This window comes from Falco cherrug (genome assembly GCF_023634085.1).
Source record: "Falco cherrug isolate bFalChe1 chromosome 11 unlocalized genomic scaffold, bFalChe1.pri SUPER_11_unloc_3, whole genome shotgun sequence".
NCBI lineage: Eukaryota > Metazoa > Chordata > Aves > Falconiformes > Falconidae > Falco > Falco cherrug.
The window spans coordinates 1-15,937 of record NW_026599272.1 but is presented as its reverse complement, the minus strand read 5'-3'; the positions used below and the strand labels follow the sequence as shown (position 1 = coordinate 15,937).

The 15,937-nt window shown below is 64.4% G+C and overlaps 1 protein-coding gene and 1 long non-coding RNA gene across 3 annotated transcripts; both read left to right on the top strand.

The window, feature by feature from the left end:
* The first annotated feature begins 2,017 nt into the window (after nucleotides 1-2,017).
* EPHX3 (epoxide hydrolase 3) lies at nucleotides 2,018-9,739 on the top strand. 2 transcript variants are annotated; one of them, XM_055699966.1, is made up of 7 exons: nucleotides 2,018-2,088; nucleotides 3,642-3,918; nucleotides 4,469-4,554; nucleotides 4,655-4,992; nucleotides 5,767-5,870; nucleotides 6,351-6,499; nucleotides 8,128-9,739. In XM_055699966.1, exons 2-7 carry the CDS (start codon nucleotides 3,673-3,675, stop codon nucleotides 8,354-8,356), a joined length of 1,152 nt encoding a protein of 383 aa, XP_055555941.1. In that variant the 5' UTR covers nucleotides 2,018-2,088; nucleotides 3,642-3,672; the 3' UTR covers nucleotides 8,357-9,739. The 2 variants fall into 2 exon arrangements, with proteins under 2 accessions (XP_055555941.1, XP_055555940.1); XM_055699965.1 differs by having other exon boundaries at nucleotides 2,069-2,207.
* A 3,612-nt stretch (nucleotides 9,740-13,351) lies between these two features.
* LOC129734798 (uncharacterized) lies at nucleotides 13,352-15,760 on the top strand. Its single transcript, XR_008730408.1, has 3 exons — nucleotides 13,352-13,492; nucleotides 14,928-15,073; nucleotides 15,640-15,760. It is a non-coding gene; the product is annotated as an uncharacterized LOC129734798 (long non-coding RNA).
* The last annotated feature ends 177 nt before the right edge of the window (nucleotides 15,761-15,937 follow it).

The following is a 15,937-nucleotide window of genomic DNA, read 5'->3' as shown; positions in this document are numbered from 1 at the left end:
CCTTCTTTTTTCCTTTTCCCCCCTTTTCCCCTCCCCCATCCCACCCCCTGCTATTCCCCCACTTAAACCTTTTTCTCCCTTTTTACCCCCAAAAGCCGCCGGGTTCTTATTTTTATTATTTTAAAGTGGTTTTTTTTCTCTCTCTCTTTCGTCAAGTTGATGATTTGATTATTATTTTTATTAATTTTTTTAATCATAAAAAAAATACCTTACAAAATCTCCAGGTGTTTGAGTGGGGGCGGGGCGGCTGCCCCTCCCTCCATTAATATTATTATTATTATTATTATTATTATTAATATTAATATGATGCTGATGATGCTGTTCGGGCTCCATCCCCCCCGGTGCCATAGCCCCTCCCCCCCGATCCCAGCGGGATCCGCTCCGGAGCCGTCGGTGGGTGTTTCCGTAATTCCCGGGAGTTGCAGTTGGGTCGGTGCCGATCGCGGAATAAACGCAGCAGTTTGGGGTTTTGTACAAAAATCGCCGCTTTTGGCCCCATTTTTTCCACCCCCACCCTGGGCTGGGGGGAGGGGCACCCTGGGGGGGGAGGGGGCGGGGGGGGGGGGGCATGGTTGGGGCACCCATCCCCCCACCCAGCGAGCCTCATCCCCTCCCCACTAAAAACGCTAAATTTTCACTTGATACTGGAAAAAACTGGAAATTCCGGGATCTATTTTAAAATTCACTAAAATTTCAATTTTAGTTTGACATTTTGAAACCTTAAATTTGGGTAAGTTTTACAACTTAAAATTGAAAATGAAAACTTTTGAATGAAACGGACTTTTTTATTTAAAATTAACTTGAAAACTGAAGTTTTAAAATTTAATATTGAAAGTTGAAAGTTCATAATTTTTTGCTTAAAACTTTAGACTTTAAAAATATTGACAATTAAAACCAGGTTTTTTTCATTTAAAACTGTATTGAAAATTAAAACTTCAGAATTTTTTGTTTAAAACTGAAGTTTGTTGTAAAATTTAATATTGAAAATTAAACCCAGAATTTTTTGTTTAAAAACTTTTAAGTTTTTAAATATAATATTGGAAATTAAAACTTCAGAATTTTTCATTTAAAACTGAAGTTTTAAAATGTAATATTGAAGATTAAAACCTCTGAATTTTTTGTTTGAAGTTAACTTGAAAACGGAAGTGTACATTTAAAAATGAATGTTTAGTATAAAATGAAACTTTTGATGCTTTGAAAAAATTTTAAGTGTAAAAATGAAACCTAACTTTTAAAAACCTAAAAATTAAATTTTAGGGCTGACTTTTTAAAATTTAACTTTGAAAGTTGCATTTAATAGTAATTAGCAGATTTTAGCTCTTTGCAAAAATAATTTTTCATTGAACAGGAAAATTTTCGTTCAGAATTTGAAATGAAAAATGAAAATTTCAATTCTTAATAACTAACACGTCAGGTTACAGTTCGTATTTAAAATATTTTAAAATTTTGATTTTAAAAAAATTTGATTTTAAACAATTTGATGTGGCCATGGGATCCCGCTGCAGAGATAATTGACATACGAAATTACTGGGAATTAATTATGAATTAAATAATTCGGGATTCCAAAGGCGGCACCAGACGCTGTAACTGGGGCCCGAGTCTGAGCTGGGGGGGGTGGAAGGGGCAGCCCCTCCCCCACCCTGGGCGGGGCCTTGGTGAGGGGGGAGGGGCGGCTGGGCGGGGAAAGAACGGGAAAAATTGGGGGGGAAAAGGAAAAGGGGAGAAAAAGGTTAAAAAAAAGGTTAAAAAGGGGGAAGAGGGGAAAAAGGTATAAAAGGGGAGAAAAGGTAAAAGTAAAAAAAACTAAAAAGGTAAAAAAGGTCCAAAATGCCCCAAAGGGCCGAACCCTCCCCGGGCACGAGCCGCCTCGGCGCTCCCCGCCCCTCCCCCCGCTGCCGGGCGCGGAGGGGGATGGGCCGCAGGGGCGGGTCCCCCGCCCTCCCCTCCCCCACGTGACCCCACCTCCTTCCTCGCTGTCATTGGCTGGCGCCCGCAAGGGCCCACCCCCACCCCCCCGGCGCCCCGCTGGCCAATGGGCGGTGGGGGGCGGGGCCGGGAGCGGCCGAGGTCGGGCGGGCGGAAGAAGCGGTGCGAGAAGGTCGGGCGGGGGGGGGGAGGGGGGGCGGTGACAAGGACCCCCGGGTCGCGACAGCCCGGTGACGGGGCCCCTCGGTGGCTGGGATTCCCCGTGGTGTCGCGACAGCCCGGTGAGCGGTGACGGGGGCACGCGCTGTCGGGACGGGGGGGTGACAGGGGCCCACTCCCCCGGAGACAGGACAGCCCCATGTCGCGACAGCCCTGCGCCTGATGACAGGGACCTCTGGTGACAGGGACACTGTGGTGAAGGGGACACCCTGCTATGGGACCTGCCCGGGGGGGGGGCACGCCGGTGAGAAGGTCACCCCAGTGTCGTGACAGCCTTGAGACTGGTGACAGGGACACCCCGGTGACAAGGACACCCCCATGTCGCGACACCCTGGTGACTGGTGACAGGGACACCCTGGTGACAAGGACACCCCCATGTCGCGACACCCTGGTGACTGGTGACAGGGACATGCTGGTGGGGGGACACCCCAGTGACAAGGACACCCCCATGTCACAACAGCCTGGTGGCTGGTGACAGGGACACCCTGGTGACAAGGACACCCCATGTCACAACAGCCTGATGACTGGTGACAGGGACATGCTGGTGACATGGACACCTCAGTGTCGCGACACCCTGGTGACAGGGACACCCCAGGGACAAGGACACCCCCATGTCATAACACCCTGGTGACTGGTGACAGGGACACCCTGGTGATAAGGACACCTCAGTGTCACGACACCCTGGTGACTGGTGACAGGGACACCCCAGTGTCGCGACAGCCTGGTGACAGGGACATGCTGGTGACAGGGACACCCCAGGGACAAGGACACCCCCATGTCACAACAGCCTGGTGACTGGTGACAGGGGCACCCTGGTGACAAGGACACCTCGGTGTCACGACACCCTGGTGACAGGGACACCCCAGTGTCGCGACAGCCTGGTGACTGGTGACAGGGGCACCCTGGTGACAAGGGCACCCCCATGTCGCGATAGCCTGGTGACTGGCGACAAGGACACCCCAGTGTCGTGACAGCCTGGTGACAGGACATGCTGGTGGGGGGGAGGACACCCTGGTGACAAGGACACCCCAGTGTTGCGACAGCCTGGGACTGGGCCACCCTGGGGACATGGCACCTTGGGGATGAGGCCACCTCGGTGACGAGGCCACCATGGGGACATGGCCCCCCAGGGATGTGACAGGGCCACCACGGGGATGGGGCCACCACGGGGATGGGTCACCAAAGCGACGTGACGACTCAGGTGACATGGGGCATGCTGGTGACAGGGCCACCACGGGGGTGGGGCCACCCTGGGGACATGGCACCTTGGGGACGAGGCCACCTCGGTGACGAGGCCACCATGGGGACATGGCCCCCCAGGGATGTGACACCCTGAGGACAGGGCCACCATGGGGGTGGGCCACTCTGGGGACAGGGCCAACACGGGGATGGGGTGGGCCACCCTGGTGACATGGCACCTTGGGGACGTGGCCACCATGAGGCTGGTTGCCACCACGTAACCAGGACCCCCTGGTGACACGTGTGTCCCCCCCCAGGTAACACGTGTGTCGTCCTCCCCCCCCCGCCATGCTCCTGTCCCTCTGCTCCCTGCTGCTGGCCCCCACCCGGCTGCTGCTGGCCCTGTGGCGGCTGGTGGCCCAGCTGGGGGTGGCGGTGGCCGTGGTGGCCGCCGGGGTGGCCTACGGGCTGTGGGGGCTGTGGGTGCTGCTGCGCCGGGGACCCCGACGGACCTTCTGGTGGCGGGTGAGGGACCAGCCCCCCCCCGGCCTGGCCGATGGCACTTTTGGGGAGCACCGGTACCTGCACCTCAAGGTGGGGGGGACCCCGGGGGGGGTAAGGGGGGGCCTGGAGGGGTCCTGAGGGATCTTGGGGGACCTGGGGGGCTTTTGGGGAGTCCTGGAGGAGCCTTCAGGGGTTCTGGGGGGGCTCTTGGGGGCTTGGGGGAGGTTCTGGGGGTCTTGGAGGCTTTTTGGGGGGTCCTAGAGGTGTCTTCAGGGGTTCGGGGGGGCTTTTGGGGTCTCGGGTGGAGGTTCTGGGGGTCTTGGGGGCTTTTGGGGGGTTCTGGAGGTGTCTTGGGGGTCTCCTGGGGGTTCTGGGGGGCTCTTGGGGTGCCAGGGGGAGCCTGGGGGGAGGTTCTGGGGGTCCTGAGGGGTTTTGGGGGGTCCTGGGGGAACCTGATGGGGCTTGGGTTGGGGGGGGGGGCGGGGCTGGGGAGGGGGCTGGGGGGGGTCAGTGAGGACCTGCTTGTGAGACAACTTGGAGGATCCATGTGACCTGGGGGGGGGGGGGGGGAATGTGGGGGGGGGGGGGAGGCCAGTTTTGGGGTGGGGGCTCCCCAGTGACCCCCCCCCCACCCGCCCAGGACTCGGGGCTGCGTCTCCACTACGTCACGCGGGGACCCCCCACCGCCCCGTTGCTGCTGCTGCTCCACGGCTTCCCCCAGAACTGGTGGGTGCCACCGCGCGTGGGGACGGGGGTGGCCCCACTGCTGTCACCCCCCCGGGGCCACCCCCCCCACCCCCCCCATCACCTTCCCCCCCCCCTCCAGGTTCTGCTGGAGGCACCTCCTGCAGGACTTGGGGACCCGGTACCGCGTGGTGGCCCTGGACCTCCGGGGCTACGGAGCTTCGGAGAAGCCACCAGGCAGGGACAGCTACCGGCTGGAGGTCCTCCTGGAGGACATCCGCCAGGTCATCGAGATCCTGGGGCCACCCCCGGTGGTGGGGGAGGGGCCGGGGGCCACCGAGGCCCCCCCCGCCTCCTCCAAGTGTATCTTGGTGGGCCACGACTGGGGTGGCCTCCTGGCCTGGGAGGTGGCCTCCAGCCACCCTGAGATGGTGGAGAAGTTGGTCATCATGGACGCGCCGCACCGCGCCGTCATGGCAGGTAATGGGGGGGGGGGGGGCTGGGGGGGGGACGACACACAAGCGGGGGCTGGGGGAGCCATCGGGTGGCACCTCTGGTGGCCACGTAGGGTTCCGCCTAACAGGTGGCCTGGGGTGCAGCCCTCATGGCCGTGATGGGCCACCATGGTGCCATTGGGTGCCACCTCATGGCCATGCCATGGCCACCATGGTGCCACTGGGTGCCACCTCATGGCTGTGTCACCAGGTGCCACCTCATGGCCATGCCACCAGATGCCACCTGATGGTCATGCCTTTGGGTGCCACCTCATGACCATGCCATGGCCACCATGGCACCATTGGGTGCCACCCCACCATGGCGCCATTGGGTGCCACCTCATGGCCGTGCCACCAGGTGCCACCTCATGACCATGCCATGGCCACCATGGCACCATTGGGTGCCACCCCACCATGGCGCCATTGGGTGCCACCTCATGGCCGTGCCACCAGGTGCCACCTCATGACCATGCCATGGCCACCATGGCGCCATCGGGTGCCACCTCATGGCCATGCCATGGCCACCATGGCACCATTGGGTGCTACCTCATGGCCATGCCACCAGATGCCACCTGATGGTTGTGCCTTTGGGTGCCACCTCATGACCATGCCATGGCCACCACGGTGCCATTGGGTGCCCTCTCATGACCATACCCTTGGGTGCCCTCTCATGGCCATGCCACCAAGTGCTGCCCCCACCCTGTGGCTGGTCTGGGGACCCCTGTGGTGACGCTGACACTGGTGGCCTCTCCTGGCACAGGTTTCATGGCGTGTCACCTCTCCCAGCTCCTGCGCTCCAGCTACATCTTCCTCTTCCAGCTGCCCTGGCTGCCCGAGCTTCTGCTCTCCTTGGCAGACTTTGAGGTGAGACCCCATCCCCACATCCCCTTGGGATGAGACACCCCCCCACGTCCCCTTGTGGTGAGGTGAGACCCTACCCCCACGTCTTCTAGGGGTGGCCTTTGAGGTGAGACCCCATCCCCACATCCGCTTGGGATGAGATCCCACCTCCACATCCCTTTGTGGTGAGGTGAGACCCCACCCCCATATCCCCTTGTGGTGGCCTTTGGGGTGAGACGCCACCCCCACATCCCCTTGTGGTGAGACCCCACCCCTATGTCCCCTAGGGGTGGCCTTTGAGGTGAGACCCCATCCCCACATCCCTTTGTCCCCACACCAGCCCCTCGGGTGCCCCGTGCCACCTTCTGCCCCCAACCCCAAGCAGCTCCTCCAGACCCCCTTGAGGAGCAGCGCCCCCTCTCGGGAGGTGGAGCGGGGACCTCCTAGCCCCGTGCCAGGGTGGTGGCCCCCTCCAGACCCCCTGTCCTCCGGGTGGCCCCACAGCTGGTGCGGACGGCGCTGACGGGCTCGTGGTTGGGGATCCAGAACGCGGCGCAGCGGCTGACAGAGCAAGAGGTGGACGCGTACCTGTACGGGCTGTCCCAGCCCGGGGGGCTCACACCCCCCCTCAACTACTACCGCAACCTCTTCCGGTAGGGGGGGGAGGCCAGGGGTGGGTGGTCATGGTTGGGTGCTCCTGGTTGGGGTAGTCCTGGCTGGGTGCTCCATGTTGGGGTTCTCCTGGTTGGGTGCTCCTGGTTGGGTGGTCATGGTTGGGTACTCCTAGTTGAGGTGCTGCTGGATGGGTGCTCCTGGTTGGAGTGGCCATGGTTGGGTGCTACTGGTTGGGTGTCCATGGTTGAGGTGGTCCTGGTTGGGTGTCCATGGTTGGGGTGGTCCTGGTTGGGGTGCTCTTGGTTGGGTGCTGCTGGTTGGGTGGTCCTGGTTGAGTGTCCATGGTTGAGGTGGTCCTGGTTGGGGCGGACCTGGTTGGGTGGTCCCAGTTGAATGCTTCTGGTTGGGTTCTGCTGGTTGGGTGGTCCTGGCTGAGGTGGTCCTAGTTGGGTGCTCCATGTTGGGGTTCTCCTGGTTCGGTGCTCCTGGTTGGGTGATCTTCGTTGGGTGCTCCTGGTTGGGGTGGTCCTGGTCTGGTGCCACTGATTAAGTGCTCCTGGTTGGGGTGCTCCTAGTTGGGTGCTGCTGGTTCGGTGGTCCTGGTTGAGGTGGTCCTGGTTGGGTGCTGCTGGTTCAGTGGTCCTGGTGGAGGTGGTCCTGGTTGGGGTGGTCCTTGGTGGGGTGCTCCTGGTTGGGGTGGTCCCATTTGGGTGCTCCATGTTGGGTTTCTCCTGCTTGGGTGCCCCTGGTTGGGGTGCTTTTTGTTGGGGTGCTCCTGGTTGGGGTGGACCTGGTTGGGTGGTCCCGGTTGAGTGCTCCTGGTTGGGTGCTCATGCTTGGGGTGCTCCTGGTTGGGTGCTCCTGGTTGGGTTCTGCTGGTTGCGTGCTCCTGGTTGGGGTGGTCCTGGTTGGGTGGACCTGGTTGGGTGCCCCTGGTTGGGTTTATATTGGTTAGGGTGCCCCTGGTTGGGTGCCCCTGGTTGGGTGCTCCTGGTTGAGGTGGTCCTGGTTGGGTGGACCTGGTTGGGTGCTCCTGGTTGGGGTGGTCCTGGTTGGGATTATATTGGTTAGGGTGCTTCTGGTTGGGTGCCCCTGGTTGGGGTGCTTCTGGTTGGGTGCTCTTGGTTGGGTGTTGCTGGTGGGGGTGGTGCTAGTTGGGTGCTCCTGGTTGGGGTGGTCCTGTTTGGGTGTTCCTGTTTGGGTGCTCCTGGTTGGAGTGCTGCTGGTTGGGTGGTCCCGGCTGGGGTGGTCCTAGTTGGGTAGACCTGGCTGGGTGCTCCTGATTGTGTAGTCCTGGTTAGGGTTCTCCTGATTGGGTGCTTCTGGTTGGGTGGTCCTAGTTGGGTGCTCCCGGTAGGGTGGTCCATGTTGGAGTGTTCCTGGTTGGGTGCTCCTGGTTTGGTGGCCCTGGTTGGGGTGGTCCTACTTGGGTGCTCCATGTTGGGGAGCTCCATGTTGCGGTTCTCCGTGCTGGGGTGTTCCATGCTGGGGTGCTCTGTGTTGGTGTTCTCCTTGTTGGGGTGCTCCAGTTGAGGTTCTCCATGTTGAGGTGCCCCATGTTTGGGTACTCCACATTGGGGTTCTCCCCGTTGTGGCTTTCCCCTCGGGGCACTCCCATTTGGGTGCCCCCCCCCCAACCCCTCCCTCTTGCCTCCCTACCCCCCAGGGACACCCCGATCCCCCGCGAGCCCCCCCCACTCCCCACCCTCCTGCTGTGGGGCGCCGAGGATGCCTTCCTGGACGCGCGGCTGGTGCCCTGCCTGCGCCGCTGCCTGCGCCCCACCGCGCGCCTCTGCCTGCTGCCCGGTGCCGGCCACTGGCTGCCCGAGGACCAGCCGCGCCCCGTCGCCCGCCTGCTGGACCACTTCCTGGGCACGGGGGACCACCACCACTAGCGGCACCCAGGGGTGCTCCCCCTCCTGCGGAAGGGAGGGGAGCGGTGGGGTGGGGGCGGGAGGGGCCTAATGGCCGGGTGGGGACCGCAACGTTGGGGTGAGGAACCGCCTCCTGGGTGGGGACAGTGGTGGATCCTCAACATCTGGGTGAGGCACCAACATCTGGGTGGGGACCCCAACATCGGGGTGAGGAACCAGATCCTGGGTGGTCAGATGGTGGTGGTTCATAAACATCTGAGTGAGGAACCAACATCTGGGTGGGGACCCCAACATCAGGGTGGGAACAGTGGTGGTTGGGTGGTTCCTCAACACTTGAGTGAGGAAGCAACATCTGGGTGAAAAACCAACATCTGGATAGGGAAGCCAGCATCTGGGTGGAGATGGTGGTGGTTGGGTGGTTCTTCAACATCTGGGTGAGAAACCAACATCTGGGTAAGGAACCAACATCTAGGTGAGGAAGGTGGTGGTCTCTCAACATCTGGGTGAGGAACCAACATCTGGATGGGGCCGATGATGTTCCTCAACATCTGGATGAGGAATCAACATCTGGATATGTAACCCAGAATCTGGATGTGGAACCCAGCATCTGGGTGGGGACGGTGGTGGTTGGGTGGGTCCTCAACATCTGGATGAGGAACCAATATCTGGATGGGGAAACAGCATCTCGGTGAAGAAACAACAGCTGGATGGGACGATGGTGGTTCCTCAGCTTCTGGATAAGGAACAAACAACTGGATGTGGAACCCAGCATCTGGGTGGGGACGGTGGTGGTGGAGTGGTTCCTTAACATCTGGGTGAGGAACCAACATTTGGGTGAGGAACCCAACATCAGGATGAGGAACCAGCACCTGGGCGGTTGGATGGTGGGTGGTGGGTCCTCAACCTCTGAATGGGGAATCCAGCATCTGGGTGAGGACAGTGGTGGTTCCTCAGCATATGTGTGAGAATCCCAACATCTGGGTGGGGAACCAACATCTGGGCGAGGATGGTGGTGTTGGACAAGGACCCCATGTTGGGGTGGATATGCAACATCTGGATGAAGACCCCAATATCTGGGTGGTGACCCCGAGGTGGAGGTAGAGATCCAACATCTGAATGAGGACAACCACATCTGAGCGAGGATCTCCACATCTGGCTGGGGACCCTGGTGTCCAAGCGGAGACCCCAACATCTGGGGAAGGACCCCAATGCCTGGGCGAGGATCCAACGTCTGGAAGATACTGAAGATCTGGGCGGGGACCCCAACATCTGGGTGCTGGTGCCACCTCTGGGGGGGAACCCCAACATCTGGGTGAGGACCCTGGTGCCCAGACAGGGACCCCAACATCTGGAAGGGTCCCCACGCCTGTTCCCAAGTGCCTTGAATAAAGTAGGGTGGTAGCAGCAGGTGCCTGCTGTTGGGGGAGGGGCCGCGTGGGGCCACCCCACCCCCACCCGGCGGGGGAGGGGACCCAGGTGTCGGGGGAGGGACGGGACACCCAGGCCAGGTGGCAGGGGGTGGGTGCTGCACCCACACGGCCAGCGTGAGGCCCAGCACCCGTGGGTGCCAGTCCCGGTGCCGAGCAGCACCCGTGGGTGCCAGCGCCCAGCCGCGCCGCAGGAATGTTCCCGAGTGACTTTTGGGGGGGGCGGGAGGGGGGGGGGGCAGAACCAGAAAAACTCGCCGGGGTGGGGGCGGGGCGGTGCCCGGCGGTCTGGGTCCCCCCGGGGGGGGAGGGGCAGGGTGGGGGCGGGGCGGTGCTCGGGGGTCTGCGCCCCCCGCCCCCCCGGCAGGGCCCCCTCGCTGGCGCTGGGCCCGGCAGCTGCTGCCACGGGGGGGGGGGGGGAACAGCTGCGTGCCCCTCTGCCACCCTGCGGGGGACCCGGCGGGGGGAGGGGGTGAGCACCCCACGGGTGGGGGGGGGGGGGGGCGACACCAGAGCCCCTCCCCGTGGGGCTGGGGGGGGGTCCCGGGGGGGGTGTCCCGGGGGGGGGGGTCCCGGGCCGGGGCGGTGCGTGTCCTGCCCGTGGCCCCGCCCCGTGGGCGGGGTGGGGGCGGGGGCCGCGGCTCGGCGGCTCCGTGCGGGGCCGCTGGGTGCCGAGCCGGGCCGGGCCGGGCCATGGGCCGGGCGGGGGGGCGCGGGGGGGGCCCGGCCGCTGCCGCTGCTGCTGCTGCTGGGGGCCGGGGCGGCCCGCAGGTGAGCGGGGGGGGGGACACCGAGCCGGGCCGGGCCGGGCCGAGCCGAGCCGAGCCGGGCTGGGGGGGAACCGAGGTGGAGCGAGCCGAGCCGGACTGAGCAGAGTTAAGCCGAACCGAGCTGAGCCGAGTTAAGTCGGGCTGAGCCGAGCCGAGCCGGGCTGAGCCGAGTTGAGCCGAACCGAGCCGAGCCGAGCCGAGTTAAGCCGAGCCGAGCCGAGCCGGGCTGAGCCGAGTTAAGTCGGGCTGAGCCGAGCCGGGACGGGGGAGCGGGAGCGATCGGGACCGGGCCGAGCCCTGCCGAGTTCAGCCGGACCGAGCCGAACCGAGCGGAGCCGGGCCGGGCCGAGTCCAGCCGAGCCGGGCCGAGCCCAGCCGAGCTCCCTCGGGCCGGGCTGCGAGGGGCTGGGAGCCGTTTTTCCCCCCCCCCCGGGAGCGGCCCGAGCCGGGGTGGGGGAGGGGGTCAGGTCCCACCCGCTCGGTCCCAGTTGAGCCCCAGTTTAGTACCGGTGGGTCCCGGGGTGGGGGAGGGGCGGTGCGCCGCACTTTGGCGGCGCGGAAAAAGTTTGGAGCCGGGGGGGAGGGGCCGAACCGGGCCTGGGGGAGGGGGGAGCGGGACCGTGGGAAGGTGGGGGAGGGGCGGGGGGGGGGGCACCGGACCCGGTGGGGGCGGATAGGGCAGATCCCGGGACCGGGGCGGGGGAGGGGGGGGGTTGGTGGGACCGTGGGAACGCGGGGCCGGGCGGGGGGGGAGGGGCCTGGGGGGGGAACCGGGGAGGGGGGGAGGGGCCGGGGCGTGGGAACGGGGCTGGGGGGAGGGGAGGGGGCAGCGGTTTGGGGGTGCGGGGATTGGGGGGAGGGGGTGCAGGACCGCCCCTCCTCGGGGCATTTTGGGACTTTAGGGATCGGGGGGGACGGCGCGCGTGCAGCGGGTGTCCAAGCGTGCGGCGCACGTGCAGCGGGCGTGCAACGGGACACGCGCGTGCAAACGCGTGTGCAATGTCTGTGGTGCTGCAGGCATGTGCAATGTGTGTGCAATGCTTGGGGTGCTGCAGGCGTGTGCAACGCATCATGCAATATTTGTGGTGCCGCATGCGTGTGCAACGCGTATGCTACACGTGTGCAATGCCTGTGGTGCTGCAGGTGTGTGCAATGTGTATGCAATGCGTGTGCAATGCCAGTGGTGCTGCAGGCATGTGCCGTGCGTGTGCAATGCCCAGGGTTGCAGCAGGTGTGTGCAATGCATGTACAATGTGTGTGCAATGCATGTGCAATGCCCGGCGTTGTAGCAGGCATGTGTTGTGTGTGTGCAATGCCTGTGCAATGTCTGGGGTTGTAGCAGGCATGTGCAGTGCATGTACAATGCATGTGCCATGAATGTGCAATGTCCAGGGTTGTAGCAGGCGTGTGCAGTGCGTGTGCAATGCATGTGCAATGCCAGGGGTGCTGCAGGCATGTGCAATGTGTGCAATGCCCAGGGCTGGAGCAGGCATGTGCAATGCATGTGCAGTGCGTGTGCACATGCCCGGGGCTGCAGCAGGTGTGTGCAGTGCATGTGCTATGCGTGTGCAATGCCTGTGGTGCTGCAGGCATGTGCAATGTGTGCAATGCCCGGGGCTGGAGCAGGCATGTGCCACACTTGTGCAATGCCTGTGCAATGCCCAGCGTTGGAGCAGGTATGTGCAACACTGTGTGCAGTGCGTGTGCAATGCATAGGCAATGCGTGTGCAATGCCTGTGGTGCTGCAGGCATGTGCAATGTGTGTGCAATGCCTGGGGTTGCAGCAGGCATGTGCAGTGCATGTGCAACATGTGTGCAGTACGTGTGCAATGCCTGGGGTTGCAGCAGGCGTGTGCAACATGTGTGCAGTGTGTGTGCAATGCATGTGCAATGCCTGGGGTTTGCAGCAGGTGTGTGCAGTGTGTGTGCTATGCGTGTGCAATGCATGTGCAATGCCTGTGGTGCTGCAGCCATGTGCAATGCGTGTGCAGTGCCTGGGGTTGCAGCAGGCATATGCAGTGCATGTGCAACACGTGTGCAGTGTGTGTGCAATGCCTGGGGTTGCAACAGGTGTGTGCTATGCGTGTGCTGTGCATGTGCTAGGTGTGTGCAATGTATGTGCAGTGCCCGGGGTTGCAGCAGACATGTGCAGTGCATGTGCAAAAGTGTGTGCATCACGTGCAGTGCCCTCACACTCCCTCCACCCTCCGGCAGCCCCTCCCCTCCCCCCCCTCGGGGCACCCACGGGTGGGGGGACCCAGGCGTCCGGGTGCCCCCTCCGCCCGCCAAGGAGCTGAGCGGGGTTGGGGGGGGGTGGGGGTGCCCCCTCCCTGCTATGGGGGAGAGGGGTGGGGTGGACGTGGGTGACCCCGGGTGACCCCAACTGCCCCTCCCCCACTGTTCCCACGGCCCCAAGGCCCAGACGCCTGAGTCCCTCCAGCGGGGGGGGGGGGTGGGTGGGGTGGGGGGCAGGGCGGGTGGTCCCCGGCTTGTTGGGGTGGTCCCCAGCCCCATGGCAGGGCCCAGGGTGCTGGGTTGGGGGGGGGGCAGCATGTGGGGCAGGAGGAGATGCATGGGACCCTTGGGGGGGGATCTAAGGGGCAGTGTGCAGGACATTGGGGGGGGGTCTGTGGGTAGGGGGGAGGGGTCTGTGAGGCAATAGGGGGGGCCTGTGGGGGGTATCTGGGGCAACGGAGGGGGTCTGTGGGGCGGGGGGGGTGCTCTGTGGGGCAGTGGAGGGGGTCTGTGGGCTGGGGGTGGGATCTGTGGGGGCGTGGGGAGGGTCTGTGGCGCAGTGAGGGTCTGTGGGGCAATGGGGGTGTCTGTGGGGCTGGGGGGGAGGGCTCTGTGGGGCTGACCCCCTGCCTGCCCCCCCAGTGCTGCCCGTGCCCCGACGGGGAGCTGCCCTGCGAGAACGGGGGGCTCTGCGTGCTGGACCCCCAGGGGCACCCCACCTGCCTGTGAGTGCCCCCCCCCCATGGGTGCCACCCTCCCCCCCCAGCCCCATGGGTGCCCCCAGCCCAGGGCTGCCCCACTCTGGTGCCTGTGTCATCCCCCTGTCCCCCCCCGAGCCCCCCACATCCCCCCCCCCTTCAGGCGCCCTATAGACCCCCCCCCCAGCTGCACAGCAACCCAAATGGCACCCCCAACCCCCCCAGGCACCCCATACCCCCACCCCCCCCACCCCATAGCCCCCCCAGGGCACCCCATAGCCATTCCCTGCCCTGTAGCCCCCTCCAGGGCACACTATACCCCCACCCCAGCCCCATAGCCCCCCCCGAAAGCACCCCATAGCCCCCCCCCAGGGCACCCCATAGTCCCTCTGTGCCCCATAGCCCCCCCCAGGGCACCCCATAGCCCCCCCAGGGCACCTCGTAGCCCCCCCTGCCCTGTAGCACCCCCTGCCCCATAGCCACCCCCCGCCCCCCCCAGGGCACCCTGTGCCCCCCCCCCTACCCCTCCCCCAGGGCTCCATAGCCCCCCCAGGGCACCCCATAGCGCCCCCACCCCATAGCGCCCCAGGGCACCCCCACCCCCCCATCCCCAGCAGCACTGGCTGGGTGGGAGCACCGCGGGGTGCCCCCCCGCAGGTGGGGGCAGGGCGCTGCCTGCCCGGGCAGGGCTGTGGGGGGAGGGGCGGCCGTGGGAGTCCGCCTGGGGCCACGTTCCCAGGGTGCCCCCCCCCGCCCCCGCCCCGACGCCTGGGTTCCCCCGGGGTGGGGGGTGGGGAGCAGCCCTGGCACCCTGCCCCTCCCCCACCCTGGGGTCCTTCTCTGGGGGCGTGGGGGGGTGGGACCCCATGGGGGACTCGGGGAGGGCACCCATGGGCCCACCCCACAGCTGGGGGGCAGGTGGTTGGGGGTCACACATCACACAGGGGTCCTGTGGGTGCTGTGAGGGTCCCCATGGGTGCTGGGGGGGTCCCATGGGTGCTGTGAGGGTCCCATGGGTGCTGGGGGGGCTCCCAGATGCCCCCCGACTGTCATGGATCTCCATGGGTGCTGGGGGGTCCTGTGGGTGCTGGGGGGGGGGTCCCATGGGTGCCACGGGTCTCCCATGGGTGCTGGGGGGGTCCTGTGGGTGCTGGGGGGTCCCGTGGGTGCTGGGGGGGTCCCAGACACTCCCCAGCTGCTGGGGGTGTCCCATGGGTTCTGGGGGTCCCATATGGGTGCTGGGGGGGCTCCCAGATGCCCCCTGACTGTCATGCATCTCCCATGGGTGCTGGGGGGTCTTGTGGGTGATGGGGGGGGGGTCCCATGGGTGTTGCAGGGGGTCCCATGGATGCTGAGGGGGTCCAGTAGGTGCTGAGGGGTCCCAGACACCTCCCAGTTGCTGTGGATCTCCCGTGGGTGCTGGGGGGGATGCCGTGGGTCTCCCATGGGTGCTGCCCCACAGGTGCCAGCCGGGGGCCCTGGGGGAGCGGTGCCAGCTGCGGGACCCCTGCACCCCCTCGCCCTGCCCCCCCGAGGGGGTCTGCCAGAGCACCCTGCGCCAGGGCACCCCTGCGCCCACCCGCTGCCTCTGCCCCCCGGGCACCCGCCGTGAGTGGGGGAGGTGGGTGGGGTGGGGGGTGGGGGGGTCCTTGTTGGGGTGGTGGTCATGGGTGGGGGGGGTTCCATGGAGTGGGGGGGGTCATGGGGCAGGGGGTTGTGGGGGGGGGTCCCATGGTGGGCGGCGGGGCATGGGTCCCATGGGGGGGGGGGGGGTCCTCATTGAGGGAAGGGTCCCATGGGGGGGGGAAGGGATGGAGGGTCCCCATGGGTAAGGGGGAGTCCTTGCTGGGGGAAGGGTCCCATGGGTGGGGGGGGGTCCCATGGAGGAGAAAGGGATGGAGGGTCCCCATGCCGGGGGGGAGGGCTGCTCATTGGGGTGAGGGTCCAATGTCTGGGGGGGTCCAATGGCGGGGAAGGGCCCCCATGGCTGGGGGGGTCCCATGGGGGGGGAAGGGATGGAGGGGGGTCCTCACTGGGGTGAGGGTCGCATGGCTGGGGGGGTCCCATGGGGGTGGAGCAGGGTGCTGGCAGGCACCCCTGGGTGCCCACCTCACCCCTGGGTGCCCAACGCTCCCAGCCCCCACTCAACAGCACCCCGCCCCTCCCCCCACCAGGTCCCGACTGCACCCCCGTGGAGTTGCCCCCCTCCCCCCCCTGCATCCCCTCCCCCTGCCTGAATGGGGGCACCTGCCGCCAGCTGGGGGAGGGGTCCTTTGACTGTGCCTGCCTGCCTGGTGGGTGCTGGCACCCATGGGTGCTGCTGGGGGGGGGGGCAGGGTGCTGGGGGGTCACACGGTGGGGGGATGGGATGGGATTGGGGGGGTGTGTCTGGGGGCGTGTGTGTCCTTGGGAGGTCCCTGGCACCGGGTGGGGGGGTCTCTGAGGGTCCCTGGGAGGCGGTGGGGGGTCCCC

What these genes read in the sequence shown, in the direction of transcription:
- EPHX3 (XM_055699966.1), top strand. Translation starts at nt 3,673, where the DNA reads ATGCTCCTGTCCCTCTGCTCCCTGCTGCTGGCCCCCACCCGGCTGCTG. An exon ending in CACGGCTTCCCCCAGAACTG is followed by an intron (nt 4,555 to 4,654) that starts GTGGGTGCCACC and finishes CCCCCCCTCCAG; the next exon opens with GTTCTGCTGGAGGCACCTCC. An exon ending in TACTACCGCAACCTCTTCCG is followed by an intron (nt 6,500 to 8,127) that starts GTAGGGGGGGGA and finishes CCTACCCCCCAG; the next exon opens with GGACACCCCGATCCCCCGCG.